Consider the following 17,927-nt stretch of genomic DNA (forward strand, 5'->3'; position numbering starts at 1 on the left):
CTCAAATTGTATTTGTTACATGCTTCGTAAACAACAGGTGGAGACTAACAGTGAAATGCTTACTTATGGGCCCTTCTCAAAAATGCAGAGGAAAAAAACGGGAAATTATTGAAAAATAACACGAGGAATAGACACACGATGAGTAACGACAATGGCACAGGAGGCTGCTGAGGGGAGAACAGCTCATAATAATGGCCAGAATGTATCAAATGGAATCAAACATATGGAAACTATGTGTTTGATGTATTTGATACCATTCCACTCCAGCCATTACCACGAGCCCGTTCTCCCCAATTAAGGTGCCACCAACCTCCTGTGATACAGGGGATACCAGTACCGAGTCGATGTGCAGGGGTACAAGGTAATTGAGGTAGATATGTACATATAGGTAAGGATAAAGTGTTGAGGAAACAGGATAGACGATAAAACAGTAGCAGCAGCATATGTGATCAGTCAAAAAATGTAAATGCAGTTAGTCTGAGTAGCTATTGGTTAACTATTTAACTAACTATTTAGCAATCTTATGGCTTGGGGGTAAAAGCTGTTCAGGGTCCTGTTGGTTCCAGACTCGGTGCATCGGTACCGCTTGCCATACGGTAGCAGAGAAAACAGTCTGACTCAGGTGGCTGGAGTCTTTGACAATTTTTTAGAGGTCCTGGATAGCAGGGAGCTCGGCCCCAGTGATGTACTCGGCCAGCCGCACTTCTCTCTATAGCGCTTTGCAGTCAGATGCCAAGCAGTTGCTATACCAAGCAGTGATGCAGCCAGTCAAGACGTTCTCAAATGGTGCAGCTGTAGAACTTTAGGATCTGAGGGCCCATGCCAAATCTTTTCAGCCTCCTGAGCAGGAAGAGGCATTGTCGTGCCTTCTTCACGACTGTGTTGGTGAGTGTGGACCATGATAATTCCTTAGCGATGTGGACACCGAGGAACTTGAAGCTCTTGACCCGCCCGTTGATGTGGATGGGGGTGTGCTCGGCCCTCTGTTTCCTGTAGTCCATGATCAGCTCCTTTGTCTTGCTGACGTTGAGGGAGAGGTTGTTGTACTGGCACCACACTGCCAGGTCACTGACCTCCTCCCTATAGGCTGTCTCATCATCGTCGGTGATCAGGCCAACCACCGTTGTGACATCAGCAAACATGATGGTGTTGGAGCCGTGCGTGACCACACAGTCAAGGGTGAACAGGGAGTACAGGAAGGGACTAAGCATGCACCCCTGAGGGGCCTCGTGTTGAGGGTCAGCGTTGCGTGTGTATTGTTGCCTACCCTCACCACCTGGGGGCGGCCTGTCAGGAAGTCCAGGATCCAGTTGCAAAGGGAGGTGTTCAGTCCCAGGGTCCTGAGTTTAGTGATGAGCTTGGAGGGCACTATGTTGTTGAACACTGCCTCTTGTCCAGATGGGAGAGGGCAGTGTGGAGTGCAATTCAGATTGCGTCATCTGTGGATCTGTTGGGCCGGTATGCGAATTGGAGTGGGTCAGGGAGAGGTTGAATATGTCAGTGAAGAGACTTTCTAGCTGGTCAGCGCATGCTCTGAGCACGCATCCTAGTAATCCGTCTGGCCCCGCGACATTGTGAAAGTTAAACTGTTTCAAGGTCTTACTCAAATCGGCTACAGCGAGCGAGATCACAGTCGTCCATAACAGCTGGTGCTCTCATGCATGGTTCAGTGTTGTCTGCCTCAGAGGGCATTTAGCTTGTCTGGTAGGCTCGCTCCACTGCGCAGCTCGTGGCTGGGTTTCCCTTTGTAATCCCTGATAGTTTGGAAGCCCTACCACATCCAATGAGTGTCTATCATCTGTGCTGCTTCTCTGTGTAGCCCGCGCAGCACATCTGGTAGGGGAAACAGCTTGAGTCGCACAAAATGGAATATAAGGTAGCAGATAAAGTACACGATATCATTTCTAAACATCTACTTGCATCACTATACTGAGAGCTTTGTCATTTCAAAAGAAAGTATTTGGGTGTTTTTGGAGCCTTTTTTCATGTTTTTCAGAGCCCCCATACTGCAGAACGAGCAATGAGGAAGTCTATTGCAGGTTGGGTATGTTTTTCAGAACCACGTGAAATCACAAAAAAAAGCCTCTGGACCTTTACATAACATGCAATTTACATAAAAGATTTTTAAACAAATCTATTTTTTTAAGGCAAGGTTCCCCAAGGTTCCCCAGCAGGCTGAATTTGGTCTGAGGGTGATTTTATTTGGCCCATTAGTATTGATTTATTTGTATTCATTGTTCGACATAAGATGGTAAAAACACCAGCAAATCATCTCCAGGTGACATCCAAGTGATTTTAATTTTGGAAATCTGTTCCAAAGTTTTCCCACCCATAAGCAAGGTTTGAAAAGATTATGTTTTAGTCAAATATTTGACTCGTTTCAGGAAACTAGGCGGATGTTGCACGTCACTATTTCACAGGAGAGGCATTTGAATGTAAACATTTATTTGTTATTAAAATGTGTTTTTTGGTAGAAATGCCTTCTGGAACATGTGAACTTTCATGTGCCATAATAGCAAAAATTTATGCCATCTGTAAATACGAATACATTTGTTAAATTACGACCCTAGTTGGTTTAACCACAGAAAAACACAGGAACCTTCCCGCTAGCCTGCCGAGAAATTAGTTCGGATTGGTAGCCATGTAGCATGCTTCTGTCTATAACATGACCTGCTCAGTATGTGTAGCTAAACCTTTCTACCAAGTTTTTCTTAAAGAAATAACATGAAGAACTGCAAAAGTGTTGTTAATGCGCTCCACTTTCTGGAGGACGATCGTGCCATGCTGACTCTCTCGGACTCTGAAAATGAATCAGATGATGAGGAAATCCCTGATTTCGGTAAAAACATTTTCATTGAACCAGACATTGTAGTCTTTTAAAACGACAGACAGCAGTGTTGTTGTCATGAAAGAAGTTTACCCAGTTTTGAAATCAGTGGAATGCCCAGTGGAAGCAGAGTATGATAGCTAAGGAGATGGAGATAATTCTGGCGTTTGATTGCAAATATGTGGCGGGAGTCGAAAAGAGAAGTTGAATAAAACACCTGTCTGCGGATTACATCTTCAAACTAAGGGCAACCATGGCATCGGTGACAGACAGCGAGAAGCGTTCATCCATGTATACGGGTAAGATGGTCTAGCTAGCTACATTTTCAGATATTATACATTTCTAAAGTTGTTTTCATTGCAAGTTAAAGTGTACTGTTAGCTAGCTAGCTAGCTAACGTTAGCTGGCTGGCTTGGTAGCTAACGTTATGTGTATGATCTGTGTATCTCAGAAAGCCATTTGCATTGCTAGTTATAGCCTAATGTTAGCTAGCTAGCTAACATTGAACCTCGTTGATTAGCTTTAGCTACCTGCAGATTCATGCATGGTGGCTAGCTATGACAATCCGTTTGTATTGTTAGTAGTATCTGGATTGGGATTATTGCCTCATTCAAAACAACTGGGAGCTCAGAATTCTGACTTCTGAATTCAGCTCGTTAAAGACAACTGAAAACTCGGGAAAAAACTAGCTCTGAATCGGATTAGATTTTTTTGTCATCTAACTCGTATTTCCAACTCGGGAACTTTGGCCTCTTTCTAGATCTTCCGACCTGGAGATCACTGAGGTCATGATTTGACCTCGTATTTTTCCAAGTTCACAGTCGTCTTGAAAGCACCATTAGGTTAATTGTTTAGCTAGCTAACTACATGTCTGAACAAAAGACTCCAATTCGTCAAATAATTACATGACCCATCAAGTTAGCCAGGTGTGATTACAGTCATATTTTGAACTAGATAAAATGTATTTTGGCTACTACTATCACCACTTTTAGTCTTGAAATATTTGGTTATTTACTACACTATCTTACTCTGTTTAGCACATGGCCTCACATGTGAATCCTTAAAGAGATCAGTAGTGCTAAGGCTTAAGGAGGGTGTGAACAATGCTGAATGGGTGTAGACAAAGAAGAGCTCTCCAGTAGGTGCACCAAAACATTCAAGGGCATTCAAGTTGATCTACTTTCTAAGCATAATTACTTTCCCATTGTTCCTCAACTGCGGTGTATGATATACCATGTTCTAGCTCCGAGTGTACTTTATCCAATATAAAAATAAAAAATAAACACATTTTGCTACGTAGGACCGAATCGACCCAGTCGGTCACATATTGTATCTCGCAGTACAAAGAAACCCTCATCTGAAAACAAGGCTGACAGAATTGAATGAAGAAACATGGTGTGAGACAAAATCAAGACTTGAGCACGGTCACAGGGGAGTAGAAAGGCAATGTTCCACCATAAGAGGCAGTGTCCCACAGCTGCATTCATCCACCTATGAATGTGTGACAATCCCTACAGAGAGGGAGAAGGATGCAATTCCTGTCGCCACACACCCTTCCTGATACTCATGCTAAGCTTTGCACACATACACACAAACACGGGAAAGATAGATAGCTCTCTAGCCATCAAAAACCAGAGGGGCTTAGAAAAGCACATCGTTTCGCCTCTAACTCCCACACAGAGATGCCGAGACCATCTCCAATGCCACATTTCCATTCTGAACCATTATGAGACAGGTCATTTGAATGGTGAGAGAGATGGCCTGTTATGGAGCTGAAATCCTGGGATACGCAATCTGGGGAGTGTCAAGTCTGCAATGAAAGGTATTCAAAAAATGTGTGAATTAGCGTGCCTGTCAGCGTGTCTGTGCGTATCTTTAGTTATCTATTGTGGAATACCTGTTTCTGGCTTACCTGTACCGTTGGCAGTGGGAGGTGGAGGTGTTTCTCTGGGTCGCTGTGATGGGGAATCTTCCGGTCTAGGAACAGGGAAGAAAAAGCATTGATGGTAGGTAGAGCATTAGTCAAGGCTTCAGAAAAACACATTCACTTATTGAGACATAATTGTGTCAGACAAGCGAAAGCAAAATGATAGGGGAAAAACAATTATTGCTTATTGGCAGCCTGGCTCTGCTTCTTGAGAAATTCCCACTCCCAACTCTAGGGAGAGGCTCCATTTTTAACAAGGACTGACAAATACAACTGACACACACATAGACACTAACACAAGGACGCCTGCGGTGGAGCATGTGCGCACATGCGCCTTACCCCATTTTGAGAACTTCCAAGTTCAGTTTCTGTTCCAAGTCCAGCCTCTTCGATCTCTCTTTCTCCAACTCCTGTTTCAGAGTGTCTATGTTGGTTTCTTCTCGAAGTTTCCTCAACTCTTCCTCTGAAAAACAAAGCAATAAAAGCTCATCAATTTGTCTCAGCCAATACATATTCCTAACAGTTACCCTGCTCCTGGAGAGTCCCTGTCAAAGGCACCTGGACAAACTGGTAAGTCTTTAACCAGTCACTGATATTGCTCAAGTAGCACATCTGATGATTGGTAGAATCAGATGTTGTTCCTGGTTGGAACTAAAATAAGAATCTGCTGCACTCCAGGACCAGGGTTGCCTACGCCTGTTCTATGGGAACAGATATTTTTGCCCACAACTACCTTAACAGTCCCCAAATCATTGAGCTTTTATTTGCCTGAGCAGAGAGAGGGGAAAAAAGAAGATGAATTAAGACCCGTAAAGTTTCTCTCGTTAATGCAACTGTTTTAGGTCATTAAAAATGAATGTAGCACAGAGTTCTGGCAGAGAACACCTCAACCTACTTCATCACTGTAATTGAACTAAGACCTTATAAAAGAAAAATGACATTTTTTCACAAGGGATGTTCCCCCATGACACAGAATAACAGATACAGAAAAGATCTCAGGAAGACTCTTCCTCAATGTCCTTCCTTAATCCCCAAGAGAAAGAATGACTTGATATTATTTGAATGGGATAGGCTAACACAATAAGGAGGTAGACAGGCAACAAGGTATCAATTATGTTCATTTCAACTGTCCAGGGCCCGGTATCTGGATAGCGATGAAATTTCGGCTTCCGAGTGTTTTAACAATGCATCTTTCCTACGACGGCCGAAGATGTAACACACGTTTCCCAAAACACCACCCAGAGAGAATGTTCGCTAAACGCGTCGTTGAGGCATGTGGCGACACTGAGGATCGCAGGAAAGGCAACGCTGCTCTCGGATCAGATTTATCCATTCAAATCTTACCTCAACATTAGAATTATTCCACAATACTGACGATGGATCAGCTCCTAGATAGGCGATAATATCCATGTTTGCAAATATTGAGGAGCTTATTCTATTGTTTACCCTATAATAATGCAATAAATCAAGATTTGGTAAATCATTGCGCACGTTAGGCTACACATCATAAAATATATTGAGACAAATTACAAACGGTAGCCTACAAGTAGAAAAATAGAACTCAATTGATTGAAATTGAGCAAGTTGAGGAGACTAAACTGCTTGGAGTAACCCTGGATTGTGAACTGTCATGGTCAAAACATTTTGATACAACAGTAGCTAAGATGGGGAGAACTGTCTATAATAAAGCACTGCTCTGCATTCTTAACAGCACTATCAACAAGGCAGGTCCTACAGGCCCTAGTTGACGCACCAGCACAACTGTTTGGTCGTGCGGTCAAGTGACATTAATAATATGCATGCTAATCTCTCCCGGCTCAAAGTGGAGGAGAGATTGACTTCATCACTATTTGTGAGAGGTATTGACTGTGAGAGGTATTGATGTTGAATGCACCGAGCTACTGGCACACAGCTCAGACACCCATGCATACCCCACAAGACATGCCACCAGAGGTCTCTTCACAGTCCCCAAGTACAGAACAGACTATGGGAGGCGCACAGTACTACATGGAACTCTATTCCACATCAAGTAACTCATGCCAACAGTAAAATTAGATTTAAAAAACAGATACAAATACACCTTATGTAACAGCAGGGACTGTGAAGCAACAAACATAGACACACGCATACAAACACACGCACTATACACACACACACATGTAAACATGGATTTTGTGTCATAGATATGTGGTAGTAAAGTAGAGGCCTGTGGGCACACACTTAAAACATTGTAAAATCTGTTATACATTACAATACATTCATAACTGCCTTAAATGTTGCTGAAATAGGCCTACTGTATTTTAACGCAGTCATATCGGTTTTAATTTGAAGCATATTTTTTAATACGTCGCTGGTTTGTATCAATTGCGACGACATTGGTAACTTTGTATTTGTAGTCAACTTTGTCCTGAAGTTACCGGCGGTCACAGAGAGCGGTTGTACCTCCCAGGTTCCCCGTATTTGAAGGCCAGCTTCTATCTCTCTGACTTCCTTGCTTCTTCTTTCCCACAGTGCCTTGTTTTGGCTAGCTGCCAACGCAAGACAACCATTTATGTTAGCATCTCCAACACGCTGTTGAGGTCGCTCTCGTCTATTATATTCAAGTAAATGTTCCAGCGTCGGTATCATGGGACACCTATGGTAAGGGAGGTGCTGTATCTTTATCACTGGCTAACACTTAGCTAATGGATATGTTGCCAGGCTAGGGAAAGGAGTGCCAGGGTAAACATAGGTATTTTACTCCTGTTACACAGGCACATAGTTTCGCCTCTAACTCCCACACAGAGATGCCGAGAATTAGATATTCAATTCCATGACGCAATGCTTAACAGGTTGAATTCCTGTAATAGTGTTCTGGGTGAGGTTCACGTCATACTCAAAGCTAGCTATATCCTCACACATTCTAGGTAGATGGGGAAGGGGGGGCAGGGTTATCATATAACCTTGACCAACTGTCCCAGAATCAGTGTCTAACAGTGGGTATAAAAATGTAAAAGTGAGCCAAAGGACTAATGCCATCCAGGACATGCAGCATCTCTTCACACTAATACTTTCCCTAAGAAAACCGAGCGCCCTGCGCAATGATTCACGACAAGGAAACAGTGAGTGGAATGACGTCTACAGGCTGGCCTGGACATTCCTGAGGTATCGCTATGTAACCTCCTCCAGGCATTTCACAATGTAAAACAGGAGGAGGTGGACCCGTGTGACTTGACCTTGTTTTGGCCTGTAGCCAGAGACTAGCAGAGTAAACTGGAAAGAATCAAAAACGGCTTCTGCCTCGTTTTGGCACAACCACCCCATACCCTGATCTCTAAAGACAAAAGCTATCCCTCAAATACAGGGCACCTGGGAGGTACGACCGCTTTAGTACCTACCGACCTTTAGCTCAAGTGAAGATTAAACGCATTTTAGATATAGCCCTATTGGACGATGAAAACACTCGCTGTTGTAGAAACATCCCCATTTCTCTGGGGGCAAGCTGTTACATAAAATGTGCAACAGAACCTGGACTACTTTACTAACAGTGTTTACACATACATAGGCATAATTAACGCCTATTAAAATACATCATACTACTGCTACCACCACTCTCTCATTCTACGCCGCCATTGTCGTTAAAAGTGTAGCCCTGGTTACACATGCCCAGGCGTGTGAACAGACGAGTTTGGAATTGGAGACTATAAAAAAATGTATTGTGGTTTCTAGCCAGCATAGATTAAGTTGCCTAGAGCAAGGGAGAGGCCATAGTGAATGCTTCTGAAGTAACTACTACTGTGAAATTAACTGTGTGAGACCTCTTATCCTTCGGTCTCTGTACCAGCAGATCAGACCAGAGACACCCAATGGTCCTTCAATACCTGCCTGCCTTTCTTCTGAGTGTAGGGAGGCTTCTGTGACATCGACTATCCGTAATAATTGATTTAATTTACTGGCACAGTAAGAAGGTCCTCGTCTGACTTTTCATGTCCTCCCGCACTCATAGTGGACAATTACCTCACTTCACGTTATTTAAAATCTTGTGAAGTGACTCAAGTTGTATTTGTCATATGTACAGGATACACATGGTATACACCTTCCAAAAGGCTTACTTGCAGGTTCCTTCGACAATGCAAAAGCAATAAGAATTAATAAAAGATAAGAATACAAACAAAGTCAATGGTTTAGCAGAATCTTTTTTTTTGTTTGTTGCATAAGTATAATACAGGAACGCACAATTTAGAGTACAAAATGTACACATGTATCAGGGAAGAGGGGACTGGGGGGGGGCAAGTGTTTAAATTGTGTGTGCGTGCACGCGTGTGTGTAAGTGAGTGCATGTGTGCTAAGGTGCAGGGAGTCAGTGCAGGTGGTAAGTGCGGAGGCCTCTAGGATTTAAACATCAAGAGAGCAAGCAGGGGGAAAACTCATAAAAATACACATTCCTGGGTCTCTGAGGCTCTTCCTGTTGCAGGTTGTGTGAAAGAATCGATCGTGAGAGTGAAATCCAAGCTATTTAGGGGAAATGGTCAACCTCACAGCACTATTAAATCTGTCAATTGTATCCAACTCAAAAGGGTGGTAATGCCTTGGTCTGTGCCGTTGTAGAGGCTGATGATATCACAACATGGACTGTCTGTTAGACTAATGTATTGAGCGCGGGGCAGATTGGCCTCAATTAATCAGCATTGCAGTGTGTGCTGTGCATGTGTGTTAAACACATGACTGTGGTCGGTGTGTTACAATGTAACTGGTCATTCCTGGTAGCGATTGCATTTACTGTAGTGCATGTCCGTGCGTGTTTCTAACCATTCTCTGATCAGCATAGGGGTAATCTCTTGGGCCTGCTAACACACTAATTGAAATTAAAGGCTGGGTCACTTTGATAAACAAGGTTTGCCAACACAGTGCAATGCAACACCACCATTCCTGAACACGTCTCGGAGCTGCAGGTCTTACTGACTCAAAGCAAAATTAAAAAAGGACAAAGCTGATCATTTACTCAATTTGCCACCTCCCTGAAGGCTCATGAGAAAACATTCTCCCGCCCCTTTCAAGTTACAGACCAGGATTCAAATCAAGGCAGACAAACAACATTCGCATTGCAAATGCACAATGCTCTCCTTGTCATTGGATTATCAACTTCAATACCAACTGTGACAACACGGAAATCTGGAATCTCATCTTTAGAAAAAAAACGTGTCACTACACGTGTGCTTTAGCAGAGCAGCAAAAGTACATTTGGAGATTGTGATCGTTCCCATAGTACCCTTTGGTGCTAGACAGAGGTCAATAGGCTGTACAATGAGACACATACTGCTGACACACACATCCTGCATCCCAGATGAAGGGCTGATGTGAAATGAAGGCCACACACACACACACACACCTCTTCTGTACTTTGATCTCCTCAATGTGCGAAATGTATTGATACATGCCCGAGTATGATGACAATAACGGCCAAACGTAATCATCATTTAGTAGTGATAGTCACTCACTCACAGATACTATATGTACGATCACTGACCTAGCTAGGGTAATAAGAGGCTAACACTTAACGTTGCCAGAGGGGTATATAGTAATTCCGCAGCCAGGAGAGCCCCAAAAGAGAGAAAAATACAATTTACACAAATTCTAATGAGTTTACCAACTAAGGGGGCTTTCACACCAAAAAAAAAGTATTCTAACTCTAGTGCGTTTACCCCGTTAGTGTGTACATTTGAACTGGTGTGACCGCACTCGGGAACGTACCAAACAAAGCACTGGGGTTCATTCAAAAAGGGTGGCCTCTGTCCGTTTCTATTAGTACCGTGGTGCGGTTTCGCTGCAGGTGAGAACGCAGTCCGGACCAAACGTTAGTTATTTTCCTGAGGCGCACAGTATTATTGGTGGTTTGATGCAAGCGTTTTATAAAATGCACACATTAACATAACTTGATATCTCTGAAACATTGCGTGAGCAGCAGCGCATTTATGAGTGCATCCTATGCAGATTAGCGGAGACGGGGGCTGTATAGAGGATATAGCCTACTGAATATATTCACTTCACGTCGCAGTTAGAGCAGCTATTGAGCTGTTTCCCTCCCGCATGTTGTCGGAAGAGAAAGTTCAAGTAATATGACGATTGGGACAAAAAGTGATGCTCCATGATATTATAGATGGTTTTAAAGTGAGCACTGTTGCCCAATAAACAAATGACTTACATGAACACGTGGTTTCGTTTAGGCATTTTAGTTAATTCGACAATTTGAAACCAACCTTATCAAATGAAAAAAATACAATGTAACAAATAAACAAACTGATTCGAACTAGAGCTCAGAAATACAGTACCAGTCAAAAGTTTGGACACACCTACTCATTCAAGGGTTTTTCTTTATTTTGACTATTTTCTACATTGTAGAATAATAGTGAAAACATCAAAACTATGAAATAACACATATGGAGTCATGTAGTAACAAAATAAGTTTAACAAATTATAGATTCTTCAAAGTAGCCACCCTTTGCCTTGATGACAGCTTTGCACACTCTTGGCATTCTCTCAACCAGCTTCATGAGGAATGCTTTTCCAACGGTCTTGAAGGAGTTCTCACATATACGGAGCACTTGTTGGGTGCTTTTCCTTTACTCTGCGGTCCAACTCATCCCAAACCATCTCAATTGGATTGAGGTTGGGTGATTATGGAGGCCAGGTCTTCTGATGCAGCACTCCATCACTCTCATTCCTGGTCAAATAGCTCTTACACAGCCTGGAGGTGTTTTTCGGGTCATTGTTCTGTTGAAAAACAAATGATAGTCCCACTAACCGCAAAACAGAAGGGATGGCGTATCACTGCAGAATGCTGTGGTAGCCATGCTGGTTAAGTGTGCCTTGAATTCTAAATAAATCACGACAGTGTCACCAGCAAAGCATCCCCACACCATCACACCTCCATGTTTCACAGTGGGAACCACACATGCGGAAATCATCCGTTCACCTACTCTGCGTCTCACAAAGACACGGCGGTTAGAACCAAAAATCTCAAATTTGGACTCATCAGACCAAAGAACAGATTTCCACCGGTCTAATGTCCATTGCTCATGTTTCAAGGCCCAAGCAAGTCTCTTCTTCTTATTTGTGTCCTTGGGCTACAATTTCTGAGGCTGGTAAACTCTAATGAACGTATCCTCTGCAGCAGAAGTAACTCTGGGTCTTCCTTTCCTGTGTCGGTCCTCATGAGTACCAGTTTCATCATAGCACTTGATGGTTTTTGCAACTGCACTTGAAGAAACGTTCAAAGTTCTTGAAATTTTCCAGATTGACTGAACTTCATGTCTTAAATGAATGATGGACTGTTGTTTCTCTTTGCTTATTTGAGCTGTTCATGCCATAATATGGACTTGGTCTTTTACTAAATAGGGCTATCTTCTGTATACCACCCCTACCTTGTCACAACACAACTGATTGGCATAAACGCATTAATTCCAAATTAACTTTTAAGGCACACCTGTTCATTCAAATTCATTCCATGTGACTACCTCATGAAGCTGGTTGAGAGAATGCCAAGAGTGCGCAAAGCTGTCATGAAGGCAAAGTGTGACTACTTTGAAGAATCTCAAATATAAAATATATTTTGATTTGTTTAAAACTTTTTTGGTTACTACATGATTCCATGTGTGTTATTTCATAGTTTTGATGTCTTCACTATTATTCTACACGGTAGAAAATAGTGAAAATAAAGAAAAACCCTTGAATAAGTAGGTGTGTGTAAACTTTTGACTGTTACTGCATGTGTGAAAATGCCCCAACAGACACCTGGACAGGAAAGACAGATATCCAAAGCTGCTGTGAAGATTGGCAATCAAACAACAAAATGTGTGAAGATATCCCTTTTTGCAAATCAAAGACTTCCGGCTAGAGGTCTGACAAACTATCACCTAGGTTGAAAAATAAACTGCACTACACAGTGCAGTACTCACGTAGAAAATGCTTTTCCAGTAAGGCAATTTCCAGGTGGCCTTTCAAGTCGTTGAGTCGATCTGTCTCAGTCCTCTGGTAGTCCTGGATGGCTGCAGAAGGCATAGTAAGTGTCCCTGGACCAGCCTGGATGTGGGCAAACACACAAGAAAATGCAGGGGTGAGTAAAGATGAAACACCTCCTTGCCGATGTGAGCTATCGTAGGCTCTGGTTCAAAACAGCTGCACACAGAACCTCAAAATTTGGATATTGCAAAGCAAACACACACAAACACCCAAACAAACATAAATGGAGGCAAGCTGACTGCAGAAGACTTCATTTCACCCAACAGTTTCTCCCTGCACCATCAAGCCTGGCTCAAAAACAGCAGTATAATCCTGTATGCCTAGTATCATGACCCAAAACACTGATAAAGGAACAAAGATTTTGACAAAGAGAGAGAAACAAAAGGAGAATGAGATGGTGAGAGTGCGCAAGAGGAAAGATTGAGTAAGTGAGTGTGTGAGTGTGAGAGAGAGGATTGCCACAGTGAGATAGCCACTAGTGCCAACTTGTACGACACTACTCAGACAACAGAGCTGGGAGAGGGAAAGATGATTTAATTTCACATCCTCTCAGCAGGAGGAAAGACCGCTTGTGTCAGGAGAGAAATCAGTGCAATAGCAGATTGCAATAGTGATGCTTGTTTGCTCTGTAAAACGATGAGAATAATAGAAGGACATTAACACTGTCCCTCTTTGAGCCATTTACCCGGAGAAGCAGTGACGCCTTTCACTAGGTCTACTAGCTGACAAATGTAATGTACATCAATGTAATCCATCTGTGTAAATTAGACCTCAACGTTAATTAGACGTACCCCATAAAAGAGCTGAAGTGCATCAAAAGTGTTAAGTAATGACAGCCAGGCTTAACGGGGTTAAATACATCTGGAACGGTTATTTGACATGAGTTCATAAATCGATTACAACATAATGACAAAGGTGTCAAGATTATGATAAATAACCAGAGTGAGAAGAACCACACTGTTCCTGTTTCCATGAGAACAAGCCCAAGACACAAACAAAATGTGTCACTGTACAGTACTGAACCAAGACGTGTGTGGTTAAGACATTACAGGGGCTGTGTTTAAGCCCTAATTCCACTGCACATAGGCGTTCCAGGTCAAAGTTTGTTTGAGACACAGCGATCCTAAAAGGATCAACATCTCCAACTGTCTTCTCTTATGTAGACTCGACGTGCAAGTTGGGTCTTGATATTTAGGAACCAGATCGGCTAGCTGAGCATTTGCACCAGTGCCAAGTTTGCACGTCTTTAGTGTGTATCTGTCAACTGTGAGCTTTTTTTTGGACACTTCATAAAGAACGCAATCAATTTGACCCAGTGTGGGATGATGTTATCAATAACTCATGATAACTTTGATCTGTGTTAAATGGGGAAAACATGCATTCAACTTTTTCCTCTGAGTATATCTTCAAAGATCAAGCAGTTTTATCAACCTCTTTCCACAAAAATATAAACATCAACGCCGACAAATGAAATAGTAAGATGAAAAACAGTTGTTCTTCTAATGTGCTCAGGGATGTTGAGTTGGTGGTAGGCCTTGGCTCATGTCTAGTTTGACTAAGCTCTGCCTGCAGTGAAGCAGACAGCGGTTGTTAAGTCTTTCTCTCCATCCTCGCTTGAGTGAACGACATCAACAGGAAGGGGGTTGAATAAACATGAACGCCATGTATCAAAGGGGGGACATTTTGGCCAAAATCCCCCCGAAACAGGAAGCGGCACCTTGGCATGGCGAGTGAGTAGACTTAACAAAGTGATCTGGAAGATTCCAAACTAAATTAGGAAGCAAATATCTCTTTTGTTTCAGTGAGAATTAGTGAAGTGAAAGAGTCTGAAGAGACGCCATTTCTGTGGTTCTATTAACACTGATATTCACTTACAGGGTCTTGCACTTCTTCAGTGTCTTTCATTTCAAGTGAGGGCCGAGGCTTCATCAGAATCTCTTCGCTACATTCAGTGTCAGATGTGTTGGGCGAGTCGCCCAGATCCAGAAACACATCTGTCCGCTGACCCCGGAACCGGATTTTGTCCAACCGCTTAAGCATGTTAAACACAGTCGTCTTTATCTTAACATGGCGTATGGCATCCCTGTGGGGACAAAAAGGAAGAAAGACACAGGTGATTAGAATAAAATATTGTACTGCCAACTCATTGACCAGGATGTGTCTCCATAAGGCGTTATATTGTCATTGTTAGGTTCTAATTATTAGAGTAAATACTCAGACAAAGCTCAAACCAAGTGTATTCTTCCCAGAGGATTGAACAGCTAAACAGACAAAGACATGGTTCCACCCGTGGTAGTATACATAACCCACTTTGGGTGCAGTCTCCTCCTTATCGCTAAACATTGCATCATTATTGCTAGGCTGGGAGCTGAGTGATATGGGCCTTAAACAGTTCCTCCCCTTATCTGTACTGCCACATGTGACCGTTTTCCCTGCACTCAGCAGCCCCCCCCAGCTTCAATATGGCACCCTTTATGTCTCTTTTATAACTAATGATTAATAATAGTTCAAGCTCAGAAATCCAAACCCATCGTCATTAATAAAAATATCGGAAAATGATGAAACTATATCAATATGACCAATTCTAAATGCCAATTTAAAGATTCCGGTGCAGAAATATACACTGCTCAAAAAAATAAAGGGAACACTAAATTAACACATCCTAGATCTGAATGAATGAAATATTCTTATTAAATACTTTTTTCTTTACATAGTTGAATGTGCTGAAAACAAAATCACACAAAAATTATCAATGGAAATCAAATGTATCAACCCATGGAGGTCTGGATTTGGAGTCACACTCAAAATTAAAGTGGAAAACCACACTACAGGCTGATACAACTTTGATGTAATGTCCTTAAAACAAGTCAAAATGAGGCTCAGTAGTGTGTGTGGCCTCCACGTGCCTGTATGACCTCCCTACAACGCCTGGGCATGCTCCTGATGAGGTGGCGGATGGTCTCCTGAGGGATCTCCTCCCAGACCTGGACTAAAGCATCCGCCAACTCCTGGACAGTCTGTGGTGCAACGTGGCATTGGTGGATGGAGCGAGACATGATGTCCCAGATGTACTCAATTGGATTCAGGTCTGGGGAACGGGCGGTCCATAGCATCAATGCCTTCCTCTTGCAGGAACTGCTGACACACTCCAGCCACATTAGGTCTAGCATTGTCTTGCATTAGGAGGAACCCAGGGCCAACCGCACCAGCATATGGTCTCACAAGGGGTCTGAGGATCTCATCTCGGTACCTAATGGCAGTCAGGCTACCTCTGGCGAGCACATGGAGGGCTGTGCAGCCCTCCAAAGAAATGCCACCCCACACCATGACTGACCCACCACCAAACCGGTCATGCTGGAGGATGTTGCAGGCAGCAGAACGTTCTCCACGGCGTCTCCAGACTCTGTCACGTCTGTCACATGTGCTCAGTGTGAACCTGCTTTCATCTGTGAAGAGCACAGGGCGCCAGTGGCGAATTTGCCAATCTTGGTGTTCTCTGGCAAATGCCAAACGTCCTGCACGGTGTTGGGCTGTAAGCACAACCCCCACCTGTGGACGTCGTGCCCTCATACCACCCTCATGGAGTCTGTTTCTGACCATTTGAGCAGACACATGCACATTTGTGGCCTGCTGGAGGTCATTTTGCAGGGCTCTGGCAGTGCTCCTCCTGCTCCTCCTTGCACAAAGACGGAGGTAGCGGTCCTGCTGCTGGGTTGTTGCCCTCCTACGTCTCCTGATGTACTGGCCTGTCTCCTGGTAGTGCCTCCATGTTCTGGACACTACGCTGACAGACACAGCAAACCTTCTTGCCACAGCTCGCATTGATGTGCCATCCTGGATGAGCTGCACTACCTGAGCCACTTGTGTGGGTTTTAGACTCCGTCTTATGCTACCACTAGAGTGAAAGCACCGCCAGCATTCAAAAGTGACCAAAACATCAGCCAGGAAGCATAGGAACTGAGAAGTGGTCTGTGGTAATCACATGCAGAACCACTCCTTTATTGGGGGTGTCTTGCTAATTGCCTATAATTTCCACCTGTTGTCTATTCCATTTGCACAACAGCATGTGAAATTTATTGTCAATCAGTGTTGCTTCCTAAGTGGACAGTTTGATTTCACAGAAGTGAGATTGACTTGGAGTTACATTGTGTTGTTTAAGTGTTCCCTTTATTTTTTTGAGCAGTGTAATACTTACATGTGCATTCCACATGACATTGCATTCTAGCACAGGCATGAGGGTGGTATGAACGGCATAGTCATCCACATGCAGTCATTCAATTCTGCAAGAGTAATGGGCACACAGCATGATTTCATTCCTATCAATTTCCTACGGGAGAAATAAAACCCTCTACTCAAATCAGTAATGAGACACTTACCGTAGAATAAACATGACTCCCATCACTTCTCCACATGATTAGACAATTCTAAAACGATGACAAAATAGCCAAATGGTGGGCAGGAAGAATGTCTATTTCTTCTACCGTAACTTTGATCCCTTTTCATCTAGAATCTATTTTTCTAAGTATTATTCTTTCCCCAAAACTTAACTTGCTATACATGTTGCACCAGCAAAGTAGGGGCAGAGCGGTGTGAGACCAATGTGACTGAGGCGGTGTGGGTGAGTCGGGCAATGATTTTAGGGCTGGGCCTCTCCAGCATTATCTCTTTACTCTATGTAGGTCAGACAGAACGCCGGACCCTTTAGCCTCTGCCCAGAGAGCGAGATTGAAAGAGAGATGTGGTACATGGCCAACTTGCATCATTAATTAGGAGACTAGGCACCCTTTATAAGACGAGGGGTTTAATTTAGGAGGGTCATTCTAATTCATTTCAATCACATTTTGATGTCTCACATGAGACATCTATGTCTGCATCACTGGAAAAGATAAATGGTTGAGTTTGATATATAAGCTTACAAAAAAGGTTGTCAAACTATTTGATAATTTCAACAAAAAAAATTACTTTTTTCAACTTGATTGGATTCCACCTGTGGTAAATTCAATTGATTGGAAATTATTTGGAAAGGCACACCCCTATCTACAGTATATAAGGTCCCACAGTTGACAGCGCATGGCAGTTTTCAAATGCACTGTATGTGAAACTGATAGATGCACACACACATGTTAATGTTTTTAAATGTATGTAAATTGGAGTCTTTTGCCTGTAATGTCTTTT

General features: G+C 43.0%; 2 protein-coding genes across 6 annotated transcripts in view; one reads left to right on the top strand and one right to left on the bottom strand.

Moving 5' to 3' along the window:
- LOC139530962 (uncharacterized) overlaps positions 1-17,927 on the top strand; it is a 59,450-nt gene that overhangs the window by 36,903 nt on the left and 4,620 nt on the right. The gene's annotated exons all lie outside the window — the stretch shown is intronic.
- LOC139530251 (GRAM domain-containing protein 4-like) overlaps positions 1-17,927 on the bottom strand; it is a 47,684-nt gene that overhangs the window by 20,245 nt on the left and 9,512 nt on the right. The window contains exons 1-5 of one of the 5 annotated variants that reach the window (XM_071326472.1): positions 17,129-17,348; positions 14,628-14,835; positions 12,689-12,812; positions 5,094-5,217; positions 4,740-4,804 (exon numbers count right to left, since the gene is read on the bottom strand). In XM_071326472.1, coding sequence (XP_071182573.1) covers positions 4,740-4,804; positions 5,094-5,217; positions 12,689-12,812; positions 14,628-14,835; positions 17,129-17,151 — 544 coding nt within the window. In that variant the 5' untranslated portion in view covers positions 17,152-17,348. Of the gene's footprint in view, positions 1-4,739; positions 4,805-5,093; positions 5,218-12,688; positions 12,813-14,627; positions 14,836-14,966; positions 15,191-17,128; positions 17,349-17,927 lie in introns of those variants that run through there. The other 4 variants (XM_071326473.1, XM_071326475.1, XM_071326476.1 and 1 more) reach the window with 4 other exon arrangements.

Source organism: Salvelinus alpinus, chromosome 9 (genome assembly GCF_045679555.1).
Source record: "Salvelinus alpinus chromosome 9, SLU_Salpinus.1, whole genome shotgun sequence".
Classification (NCBI taxonomy): domain Eukaryota; kingdom Metazoa; phylum Chordata; class Actinopteri; order Salmoniformes; family Salmonidae; genus Salvelinus; species Salvelinus alpinus.